Consider the following 12556-nt stretch of genomic DNA (forward strand, 5'->3'; position numbering starts at 1 on the left):
TCTCTCTGTAGCGATGGCAGAGAGTTCATAGATGGTGCCTTGCAACCTCCATTCACCTTGGACCTGGAGAAATGTCTAGGCTAGAACTGAAAGGCTCCCAAGGATCTGTATGTAGCTCTGTCTTGCAAATCCAACAAGCTATGGCATTTCTCACTGTGTACAGGAGAGAACTTCCTTGATGTAGCTGTCGCAGCTCTTCCACAGATGGGCAGGAGCTTCCTCTACTTCTGGTGAGATGAGGTTGCTTTACGTGGCTGAGAAGTGGTCAGTGAAGCCTGCATTTTTATTTCTTTTAAATGGTGCTAAGGTTTGTTGGAGGGAAGTTGTCTAAGTCATTGACAGAAGGAGAAATGTAGAAAATGTCTGTGGGCTAATTGAGAGGAATCAGATGGTTAGGTGGCATTTTGCTATGCACTTTGGTAGGACATTTTAGGTTGGGAACATTGACAGAGACACCAAAATGAGTGAGAATAAGACTTCCTGTAGCAGGAAGTCTTCACTCTTAGCCCTTACATATTTTTTGGTGGTGGTTGTTTTTTTTGTTTGGGTTTTTTTTTTTTTTGGGGGGGGGTGGGTGGGGGGTGTTTCTTTTTTTTTCCCTGATTAACTTTTCTGTAGTAGAAAGCTGTTAAATTAACTCTCTTCTTTGCAACTGTTTTCAGGATGTAGAAGAGAAGTCTATTTTTTTAATTATTTTGTTCATTTATTTTTCACATTGCTATGATAAAATCTCCAAAAATTGTTAAAAGTATGTTTCATTTTCATAAGGTGAAACAAAGCACATACGCAAACATATGAATGAGCATGAGCATTCCTCAGTGGGGTGCACAGGACACCAGGCAACATCTGTCCACATGGAAATCACTGCCCAATTTCCCTGCATTCATTGACATGAAGAGCAGTCCTGGTGCAATGCCTGGTGTTGTCAAAATAAACAAGAGAAATATTTACCTCTGGATAATAGTCCGTTAGTCCGTTTAACAATACAATAATCCATTTTCATGTTCTTCAAGTTCGTTCTAATTGCACTGTCTGACTTCACACTCTTATCAAGTGAGTGCGTGCCAAGTGTGCTAAGAATCAATACAGATGCTTCTGCTTTTCAATCTATTTAGACTGATAACTGCTTTTCTTGACAGGGGTCTTAAAGACAGATGTTTTATGTCATAGGTGCTGCATTTTTGGGGCGCTTCAGTGGAACAGAGGAGAGGGTCCTTATTTCTACTTCTAGTACAACCTGTGCTGTCAGTGTTCACTGTTTTACTACCTTTAAAACTGTCTCCAATTTTTAAAGCACCATCCAGCAACCTTTCCCTGTTAAAGAGTTGAGTGAATGTTTTTTTTTTGGGGGGGGTGGGGTCGTTTGTTTTTTATTTGTTTGTTTCTTTCTTTCTTTTTTTTTTCCCCAGCTAGAGTAACATCTAGATGCCAGTTACAACATCTTTGGCATCTTTGATGAAAGGGGCAATACAAATGCATTAGCAATGGATGCAATAAATGTTTCCTGGCATCAGGGAGCATTTAGGTTTCTCTCAGTTAAGTGGTATCGAGGCAAAAGTCCAAGGAAGCTCTTTGCCAAAATGGCAGTTTAAAGTAGATGCACACCCAAGGGATTTTTTTTCCATCTGGACTAATTATTTGAAGACATGACTTTAAAAGCTAAAATTCCAGAATGTTGGTGGCAGATGAAGGCTGGGTGACCACTTAGAAATATTTTCAGTTTCCCTAAATCTATTCCACTCTACCCCCAAAGTACTTGGACCAATTTTATCCTAATACCTTGTGCCCTCTTCTTAGGGGCAATCCTCAAAATCTGAGCAGTTAAATTTGCTGACTTTTCCCCTCCCACTAAACTTGCTTAAGTCTTCGCAAAAAATCCAAATCTTTTGAAAACAGATATTGGAAGTGGTGACAAAAGTACCCATGTTTGTCTTGATAAATTTCTTCATTAAATCTCTGTTCCTCTAGACTTTCTGGCAAAACATTCTGCTTGCATGTTTGTAGTCATGAAGGATTACGACCAGCATTTTGGGGAATTTGGGTACTGGTTCAGATTGGTTCTTAATTAAAGTATGGCAGCTGACTGCATTGCTGATTTTCAACGGTGTTGGCATTTAAATAGTATGCAAGGCAATTTTGTTGTGAAGGCTGCTCTAGATGCTCTAGAACTCCACTGAACATTTTTAGGTACTGCGGTTACTATGTTGATCACCAAACGGTCTTCCACGTTGCAAGTTCTGCTGTCAACATCGAGCTTCAGTGCAGTTCGAAGGTATCAGAGAAGCCACTTCTGGTGGAGTATGGCAGCTATAACATCAGCGAGCGTAAGATGGATTTTATCTTTTTCAACCCATCTTTGCATTTCAGATGTGTGAAGCAGCATTTTTCATGTCCAGTAGGACTTAATTATGTTTATGCAGGAAATTCTCTGTTGGGTTTTTGTTTCTTCTATTTTCTTGTCTTACTAAAAGTCAGGTGACTAGTAAACTAAAAGCCTTTTCTCGCTCATCAAGGCTATGCAGCTTATGTTTGCGGGCACGCGCAGCATGCTCTGGTTTCCTGTACGCACACAGACTGCTGTCTTCTGCACAGTCCTTAAAGCTTGCTGCGTGGCTATGGCCATGGTGCCATCAATTAAAGTCTGCTGTTCCTCTTCATTTTCATCCTCAGGGTTTTGTTTGCAATGCTTCTGGTACTACAAAGCCTTCCAGATAATGAACAGAGAGTACCAAATAACTAACTGCTTATTCCAGTGTTTCCATCAATTTAAATACTTTGTGTGCAAGTAGAAATCTGAGCTGAAAAACATCTCAAAAAGTTGATAAGTCTACCGATTGTGAGTTTTTTCAAGTCCTGAAACAGACAACTGTTTACTGATACTTTCCCCCCCTGTGTTAATCTTATACATTCATGTTGTTAAGGTAGTAGAGAAGCAATGGTTTCTCATCACATTAGAGCAATTTTATTCAATGCATATATGTGGAGTATGTAAAAAGATGGCAACTTCATGATTTTATTTTAAAAGGCAAATGTTTATGTAATTCTTAAGTCACCTCAATACAGGTTACTAACTGAAGTTGCAAAGTGCTTGCAAAGTTTGGTTATTGGAAGTGAGACTGTCATTTAAAAGAAGATGGTATTCTGTCTTGTGTTGTACCATAAAACACCGGCTAATTTGGCCCAGTCCTAGTGTAGAGTCTGCAGCCCACATTGCAGTAACAGATGAATTGAAACTTTAGAGATGTTTTTTATTCTCTTTTAAATCCCATTTTTCACCATCTGAACTCAGTTTAAGTGCCGGCAATGTATACAGACTATTAAATTTAGATCAACTTTATCATTGATAAAGTCTAGTGGGAGGCGTCCCTGCCCGTGGCAAGGGGGTTGGAACTAAATGATCTTTAAGGTCCCTTCCAACATAAACCATTCTGTGATTCTATGATCATTTCTTAGAACAGCTTTGTGACTGTAAATTGAAATGAGCTAGCAATATTTGGGAAAAGGAAATTTTTAAGTGGTTTCTTTTTTACCTCCAGCATGTCCACCTGGACATTTCAAGTGTTATACTGGCTTATGTATTCAGCAGATGGAGCGCTGTGATGGGATAAACAACTGCTTCGATGAAAGCGATGAACTCTCTTGTGGTTTGTATTCGCTTACTAGAGATCTTGACTGGAAAATTCAATGAATGCACTCTCTAGTCTTAGAAGGCAGCTGAAACAAGGTAATACTTTTTTTTGGGGGGAAGACATTTCCAGTTTCCTTTGCATCTCCAGGTACAGACTATCAGTCAGTCTTCTGAGTGCTTAATTCATAGTTAATTAGCAAGGGACAAAACTAAGAATGAAGAAGGTACGGTACTGGAAAGCACGAGCAAGAAGGTTAGATATGCAAAAATAGCTGTAATAGTCTATATTTCAGATTTTCCTCATGTGATAAATGCTGGTAATTACAAAGTTGTGTTCTTATTTGAGACGAGTTTTATTTTATTCTCATGTCATTTTCACAATGACAAATTGTGGTGCATAGAGCAGATGAGAGTGACAAAAATTGTCTATGGTGAAACAGGGCTTGAGTTTGGGCCGCTCCACTTGGGGCTATGTATGAACTGGGACAGATCACTGAACTCTTTTGTGCTTTATTTTCTCCATGCATAAAGAGGCATTTGTACTTATCCTTGTACCATGCAATGAAGCTACGAAAGTGGTACCTGGGCATAGTCAGAAGGGTAGTGTTAGCATTACAAGCAGGCTTCTGCAGCTAATTTGGTTTATGTTTTTAAAGTTGTCCCTGAGTGGAACTGTAGCTCCAGCTTCGCCATCCAGGATAACCTGCTTGCCTGCAACGGAGTAAGTGACTGTGAGAATGGGAAAGATGAGCAGAACTGCACCCACAGTAAGGCTACTCTCTTGATTAATTTTTTTTTTTTCCTCTCTTCCATCATCTATCCAATTCTGACTTGAATACTGGATGTGTATTCAGAGAGTTAAGAGGCACTATCAAATTTAACTCAGGCTATATAATTCTGTTCAGTTTTTTGATACACTTATAAATAAGCCATTATTGATTTTAAACTGTTTCTTTTTAATGAGCTCATGAACATCTGTTTCAGCAAAATACTGGCAGAAGAATTAAGTACTCTGGGTGCAGGATGGGTATCTAGGGATTTAAAGCTTGAATCCCAGATTTTATCCCTTTAAAGCATAATCTGTGCAAATTATTTCCTGGATCTGTTTTACCATCTGCAACATAACTATAAAAATGATTGTTTCTCTGGAGCGGTTTTCAGGGTTATAAGGTTAACGTGTTTAAAATGCTATGGAAGCTATAAATTTAGCATTAGGCACGTGAAAGTTCTGGGTCAACCATTTCTTTAACTTCGAATAAATGGACACCATGACATATGCAAGGGAGCACAACTGGGAAGTGGTGGAAGTAACTTTTTTAAAGTTAATTTTTTAATGTTTAATGTTTTTTTTAACCTGCTTGACTAGATAGTCTCTGTAAATGGTTACATGATACTTCTGTGTGTTGACAAGAAAAATATTTGGTTTGAGGGGCCTCGTTTATTGCAAGACACATGGAAATAGGAAAATGCCAAGGTTGGGGTTGCAGTTTAACTGAATACAAATAGTAAGACTGCTTCACTATGATCTTTCATTTCATGTTTAATACTGAAATATAAAGGGGGGCTTCTTTCCAGAGTACTGGATGTTTTCTCTTTTGAGCCTAACACTTGCTCTACAGCTAATATTTTGCTGCTATATCCATGTTCATTAGTGTTATGGGAAAGGATGAGAGGAAATTCTTGCTCAGACTCAGACAACGTGATGCAAGCCTTAGTATAGATGCAGTTATACATGAATAGTTTATTCTGCTTAGAGATTTGTTTAAACCATCCCAGCCAAAGTGCTCTTATTGCTATGTTTCCTCCTATCTCTTAATACATGTATGAATCTTTTATCTGTGCAGACGTGTCTTCACATGTTAAGCAGAGCCAATAGTCTTTTTTTTTTTTTCTTTTTTCCCCCCTCAACTATTTCAGGTATTCCTTGCACCAAACACACATTTAAGTGCAGGAATAACATTTGCATTAGGAAACAAAACGCAAAGTGTGATGGGACTGTGGACTGTATAGATGGAAGTGATGAAAGCAGCTGCAGTAAGTCCCTCTCAAATGCTCATCTTTTTGAACTTTGAACTTTTTACACAATAAAGCCCTTTATTTCTTCCTGTTTTGGAGTGGGTACAACTCATGCAGCAGGTATTGAGTTTTTATTGCATACTCTCAGTGATAGCAGGGTAATGATCAGCTATCAGTTTACTTCAGGTCTGGTTGCAGAATTTCCTAAGTTCTTGTGGGATAGTGAGTTACTGTTATGGGGAGTCTTAGTCAGCTGTACTGCTTATTGTAGCTATATTAAGGAGCAGGGAAGCAGGGTTAATTGCAGACTGAACTTGGCAAGCTGGTAAGGCAGCATTTTTGTTGCCTGCAACAGTGTCAAGTACTTCTGTTGGAGTCAAAACTGTATTTGGACTTCAGGAGTGACATAGCTTTGATGAGATAAAAACCACAAACTTTTCACTTCTCTGTCTCTTCAGGATGGTGAAGATGCCAATACTTCATAGTATTAAGGCAGATTCTAGTCTTAAATCTTCCTAAAGTAACCTCTGTACAAGCTTTTCAGTTTGTTTTGCTGTAAAGTGAACAGATGATTGCTCCTGAAATAGCAATAGAACTGGGGTTAGGATTAGTTGCTTAAAGGGAATATTTTCAGGTATTTTGTCTGGCCTTCAGCTGTTTCTGGCATGCTACCTGTATGTCAAATCTGCCAGCACCTGCCTTGGATCCAGTAGGACGTCTTAAAAGACTAGCTGTATGCTTATTTGTGTTTGGAAACGTTAATGCTGCTATTGACTCTTTGGATGAGTTCTGCAAAGTGCCCAGAAGTATTAGCACATGTGTGTGGGAGCGTGGGACTGAAACTCCTGAGCAGATACCTTAAGTGCACAAGGCCCCACAGAGGGGTCTTTCTCCATTGATCTTCAAATTACAGTGTGCTCTAATTTTTGTGCTGAGACATGACTTCTTCACTTGTGAGTAATACACAACATTTTCAGTCCTTAGTTGTTTCCATGCAAATTAATGATTGGACCACTTCGTTTCTGAAATAATAAATGACCAAATTCCACACATGTGGCTGCTACTAGAAGCATTTTTCTTGTATCGTTCCCATTGTTTTGGCAAGAAATAAGCACCCTGATGATGCTGAACTTCCTTCCTAATAGAATCCTTTCAGTTCAGGGCTGAGAGTATGAAAAAGAGATGAGGGATTGTCTGGTTTTTTATATTTATTTTGATGCTTATTAAATCAATGGATCCTTTGACATTTCTGACAAAAGAAATATTTGGAGGTCAATTTCTGCATCAGAGCTAGAAAAGAAACTTAAATTTCCCAGGCTGGTGCCATTTTTAATGGAGTCACCTCTGGTTTCAGGAATAGAGTAGCCAAATAGAGAAGTTTTCTGATTGGAGCAGGGCAAGGAAGTAGATTTCAAAACATTCCAAAGTGCAAGATTCTTTCATGCCTTGTGTGGGACGAACTCTCATTAAAGGAAAGCACTGGGTATGGCGATTATAATCTGGAATATCCTTTGCAGGTTGTGGCAGCAGCAAGAACGGCAATCTCATCTCTCGGATTGTAGGTGGTATGAACACCGAGGAAGGTGAATGGCCCTGGCAGGTCAGCCTCCATTTTGTGGGAGCTGCTTACTGCGGGGCATCAGTGATATCAAAAGAATGGCTTGTGTCTGCAGCTCACTGCTTTCAAGGGAGCAAGTAAGCAGTCTTCCCCCCAACTCTGTCCCAAACATCACCAGAGTCCCCAAACACCTTTAACTTCCAGAGTTTGAACGACACCGAGGTGGGATGTACCCTCATCTTTCACCTGCCCTCCTGTCAGGGAGTGTTTGGGGTACTTTTTTAAGAGATGGCTTGTTTCTTTGCTCCCAACCAGGCTGGCTGATCCCAGAGCATGGCGTGCTCACCTGGGGATGCAAACACAAGGCCGTGCAAAGTTTGTATCCGCAGTGAGACGGATCATCGTCCACGAATACTACAACAGCAGGAACTACGACTACGACATTGCTCTGCTGCAGCTGAGCAAGCCGTGGCCGGACACGATGAGCCATGTCATCCAGCCGATCTGCGTGCCTCCCTTCTCACACAAAGTCCGCGGTGGCGACAAATGCTGGATAACAGGTTGGGGCCAAAAGCAGGAGGCAGGTGAGTTTTATAGCTGCAGGTGAGCAAATTTTTTCCCAGGTGAACAGCAGCCTTCGCAGCTGTGGGTGTGTGCGCGGGACACCTCCTTGTGTTGCATGGCTGAGTTGTGCACAGAATCATGCTGGTTTGAGTTTACTGTCCTATGCAAGTAGTTCCTGCTGCACATACCTTCATATGCTCAGGAAAATTGGCTGCTGTTCCTGCGGATCTGAAAGTCCAATGTACTCCTGTTGTTTGGGGAGCTATGCTTACTCTGAAATAACATGGTATTGTGTTTCCCCTCTGTTACTCTTGGAAGCGTGTTAGCACACCTCAATGGACCCTTTGCTGCTTGCTGCAGGAGGACGAAACTGCTAAGTGTCCCTCCTCCCTCCTTCAGCATCTGCAGGCTGAACAGCCTTGTAGCGCAGACCCCAGCTGCGAGCTGCCAGCTCCGTCTTCAGAGTGAGGTTTGACAAAATGGCCACCCCACTGACAAAATGGCCACCCTTGTAATGGCAGGCTGCCCCATTGGTGGGGGTAGGCCTGGCCCTCCCACCACCTAGTCCTGAGCTGCCTCTTCCCTGGTGCGAATGCTGGTAACTTCTGCCCCTCTTTCCTAAAGCCCTTCCAGTGTAACTGTAGGTGCCATGGCTTCCCTCAGCACAAATAGCGTAACTGTCACCGCACCAAACCCTGTGTCTGCCGTCACAGGCCTGGCCCGGCCTCACCTGCCCTCTCAGGGCTGCTGGTCTGGCCACCCCTCCGCTCTCGGTGGAAAGTAGGAGAGGCAAATGCATGGCCTGATGCAGGAGCAGGTATTTAACCTCCAGCATTTTGACTCGATTCTCAGAATTACCGCCTGCCACATTGCATTCAGCTTCTCTATAAACAGCTGTGAGAGAATATGTGGTTGTGAACTGAGTGCAACCACCTTTCCAGGAAAGGACGGTGGTATGGGGTGGTGTGTTGTCCCTCCTTGTCCTACTGGTTAGTCATCTGTGAAATTTAAAAGCTGGCTATTAGAAGAAGAAGAAGGTTTTCTTTTCCTTCTTCCCCTTTTTGCCAAATCAGTCTTTTAGGTATTTTTTTTAAGTATACCTTATTACATACCATCTTTATCAAATCCTGAAACAAAGATTCATGATGTAAACCAGTACTTGCATATTTGAATATGTTGGTGAAGTTTCTTTGGCTATATCCAGACTTTGAGACGATTACCTGGTGATATTATTGGGGGTGTTGTGTTGTAAGGAGGGGACAATTCAGTTTAATCCTGTTTTTCTGGAAGTAAGTATCTTACAGAAAGGAGAAAAGTTTTGGTAAAATTTTAAGCTAAAAGACCAAATTTTGAGATATGTCTGAGTTCTTTATGCTGTCAAAAGAGCTATTTGCATTCTGTAACTCTGACTTATAATTTTAATTTGGGATTCAGCACCTTCAGAGACACCACCCTAATTGCAAATCTGTCTTGTGATGATCGGAGTACCTTTGTAAAACCCTGTTTCTTTTAAAAATAAAAAGAGAACAAATTAAGAAATCTTGAGACATTTTGCAAAAGGCATTAGAAAAAGCTTTTTGGCTGACTCTGGTGATTATGCCATTGTATTTGGTGCAGCCAAAGGACCACAATCACATTATGCAAATGCCCGATGCTTAGAAGAGGCTTTCTGTAATGTTGCAGTTGTTTGGAATCTGGAATAACTTGGAGGTCAAAAGTATTTATCTGTGGATATTTTCTGAAGACTTCTTGTTTTGTATTTCAATAGGTGAACAAAATGCTAAGCTCTTTTGAATCATCCTTCTTTCAATTTGTTTTCCAGATGATGAAGGTTCAGTAATTCTTCAGAAAGCAGAGGTAGAAATTATTGACCAAACATTATGTCACTCCACATATGGGATTATCACAGCTAGGATGTTTTGTGCTGGACTAATGTCTGGGAAAAGAGACGGATGCAAAGTATGTATCTTAGCACACTTCACATAGAGTTTATCTTGTCTTTCATTATTGCATGATGAGGTGTAAGAACTGACTGCCAGACCACTTTGTGGTCCATACACTTCAGTTCAGAAAACCAGCAATGTAACAGTTCTCTATCAGCAAATCCGTCATCTAAGTGTTTTCAGAGTTTTGATGCTTTGTGTGCATGACTTAGCGTCATTAAGTTTCAGTTGCAGGCCAAGGGTCAGACAATTTGCAAGTCCCAATAGTGAGCTGAAATCAGGCAATTTTTGGCACAAGAGTGTCCCAGTAGAAAAACAAAAACAAAACCAACACAAAACCCCCCTGAGAAACTAGCTTGTCTCTTTTCCGGATCCCCCCTTTCCAGCCCCTCCAGGGCTATCCAATGAGACGCAGTCTACTAGGCATTAATTTTCAAATGTATAATATTCTGATCTCGCAATGCTGAAAGACAATAAACATGAAGTTCTGAATTTACTTCTAGTGAATAGCAGTAAAACTATACACACACACACACTATATATATATTTATATAACATATCAAATTTTATGTATGTCATATATACTATATCATATTATCTAGAACTTATATAAACCATATAGATTTTTACTAGTCAAGTGGTAGTAAATTTACTGCTAAAATAGTAGTAAAACTTCAATTTTCTTATGATGGAGATCTGGAATCTTCAAGATTATCTAGCTTTCACTGACCTACATAAAAGAGAGAGAGACCACAATGGCTCTCAGGGCAAGCAATGCCTGAGGGCTTTCTGAGGGAGTATAATGCACCAGCTGCTTTTTAGAGATTAGCAAAACCATTGACATTAAGCATAATTTTCACCAACTGAAGAATTTTTTTCTGCAGTTGTCTGTCTGGCCACTCAAGATATAGCCAAGGGAAAGAATAATTTACAGGTCTTTTGGCTGCTCTTCTGTAAGGGCAAATGATGCGTGATTCTGTCTGGCAGTTGTTAGAGCTGATCGAAATGTGAGATTTTGGTATTGTGAAAAATGCTGCTGTTATACCTTTCTTTTGTCCTAGAAAATAAAGAAAAAAGTTGAGAATTGGAATCCAAATGCAAAATCTTAATTGTAAAGGATGGAAAAAAAGATTTTCTTTCTTTTAAGTTAAATCTAACAATTTTGTGAGGCAATTCAAGATAATCCTGCTTTGAGCAGCAGATGGCTTTACTAGATCATCACCTGACATCCCTTCCAACCTGCATGTCCTAAGATTCTATAAAGTTAAAGCAAAATATACGTCTAGAAGGAGGGCACTTCTCTTGCAAAACACTGAAATTTTATCAACTCACCTTTTGCTTTTGGAAATCCTGGGTTTCATCCAAAGTTTTGGTAAAGTTTAATTTGCTAATAGCTGTCTGTTTTAGAGAGATTATGTCTACAGCAGAGATAATACAATACAGCAAGAAAATACAATTTTCGTCCAAGAGATTTTCCTCAAATGGTGTCACTTTTTTTTTTTTCCTGAACATCTGCCAATATATTTCTACAAGAATACCATATAAAGGAAGAGTACTATTTGCATTGTCCTGCATTATGGAATTATGCCATGCTGTATAAAACTTTGAAGTCTATAACAGACTTCATTTTAATGTCCTAATTACAAAGACATTGAGTGCCCCTAAACATTACCTGCTGGCTTGTATCTGCTAGAGGACAACACTTAGTTTTTTTTTCCTTCTTAATAAAAAAACTCAAATCAATTGAGGGATCCAATCTGTTTCCATTCACTTTTAATTTGAAAGAAGTTATATCATTATTAAAAACTAATTGTATTTTCTTTTTTAATTTCTTTAAAAAGCTTACTATTTTTTTTAACTTATGTGTGTAACCTGTAAATCAACATGCATATTAAGTAGCAGATTTGGGGGTTAACTGTAAGTTTGAGGCTAGAAAACCAGCTATGAATTTTAAACCTAGTCCATGAAATATAATATCTTTATTAGTGTCTTTAAAGAGTAAGAGCTAGTATTCTCTCTTATGAAACTTTGGTACAACTGTGCAATCCCATCTACTTCTAGAAAAAAATTGTCTGTCTGATGGTTCAAACTATGTGAATGGGAAAATATAATCACTTAGAATTACTAAGGCAAAATATCTTCTGTGGAATTTTGTCCCAGTTTTAATAATTTGTACTGTAAACACATACAACTCAATATCCTTTTTAGGGTGATTCTGGTGGACCATTGTCATGTCAAAGCAACGGAGATGGAAAATGGTTTTTGACTGGCATTGTTAGCTGGGGTTATGGATGTGGAAGACCAAATTTCCCTGGCGTCTACACAAGAGTGTCAAATTTTGCACCGTGGATTCACAAATATGTGCCTTCAGTCTTGTAACTTGAAAACTGAATTGCTGGGAAAAAAAAATAAGTGTCCTGTATATCTTCATTAAAAAAATCATATTTGATAAAACTGTTCAGTGGTGGAATTTCTTTGCACGTCGCCTGGCTTGCACAATATTTGATTCTGGAGTACACATATGGAAGTAACAAATACTCTTTGTTCAAACCTTGGTGAAAGAGGAAGAGACCGACCTTGTGGTGGTGGTTGTATGCAGATAGCTGGAGACACAAAAGGATGTGCAATAATAAACTTCTGCGACTTTGTGTTTGTTTTCCAGGCACAAATTAAGTGTATGTGCAACCATCTGTCGGGAAGCTGAAGATACAATTGACCACCTAGAGACAGAGCACAAGTCTTACTCAGCCATTTCCTCTGAGGTGTGCATGGCCCAATACAGTAGTAACTATGAAGCAGCAATCAACAGTTAGCACTCTTGCTAATCCTACTTTCCCTACCTCCTCC

The 12556-nt window shown here is 39.7% G+C and overlaps 1 protein-coding gene across 1 annotated transcript in view; it reads left to right on the top strand.

Moving 5' to 3' along the window:
* TMPRSS7 (transmembrane serine protease 7) overlaps positions 1 to 12088 on the top strand; it is a 32046-nt gene extending 19958 nt beyond the window's left edge. The window contains exons 11-18 of the mRNA XM_074597551.1: positions 2188 to 2324; positions 3537 to 3644; positions 4285 to 4395; positions 5546 to 5662; positions 7162 to 7339; positions 7518 to 7786; positions 9589 to 9725; positions 11918 to 12088. Coding sequence (XP_074453652.1) covers positions 2188 to 2324; positions 3537 to 3644; positions 4285 to 4395; positions 5546 to 5662; positions 7162 to 7339; positions 7518 to 7786; positions 9589 to 9725; positions 11918 to 12088 — 1228 coding nt within the window. The remainder of the gene's footprint in view (positions 1 to 2187; positions 2325 to 3536; positions 3645 to 4284; positions 4396 to 5545; positions 5663 to 7161; positions 7340 to 7517; positions 7787 to 9588; positions 9726 to 11917) is intronic.
* The last annotated feature ends 468 nt before the right edge of the window (positions 12089 to 12556 follow it).

The sequence above is a fragment of the Larus michahellis genome, chromosome 1, assembly GCF_964199755.1.
Source record: "Larus michahellis chromosome 1, bLarMic1.1, whole genome shotgun sequence".
In the NCBI taxonomy this organism is placed as follows: Eukaryota; Metazoa; Chordata; class Aves; order Charadriiformes; family Laridae; genus Larus; species Larus michahellis.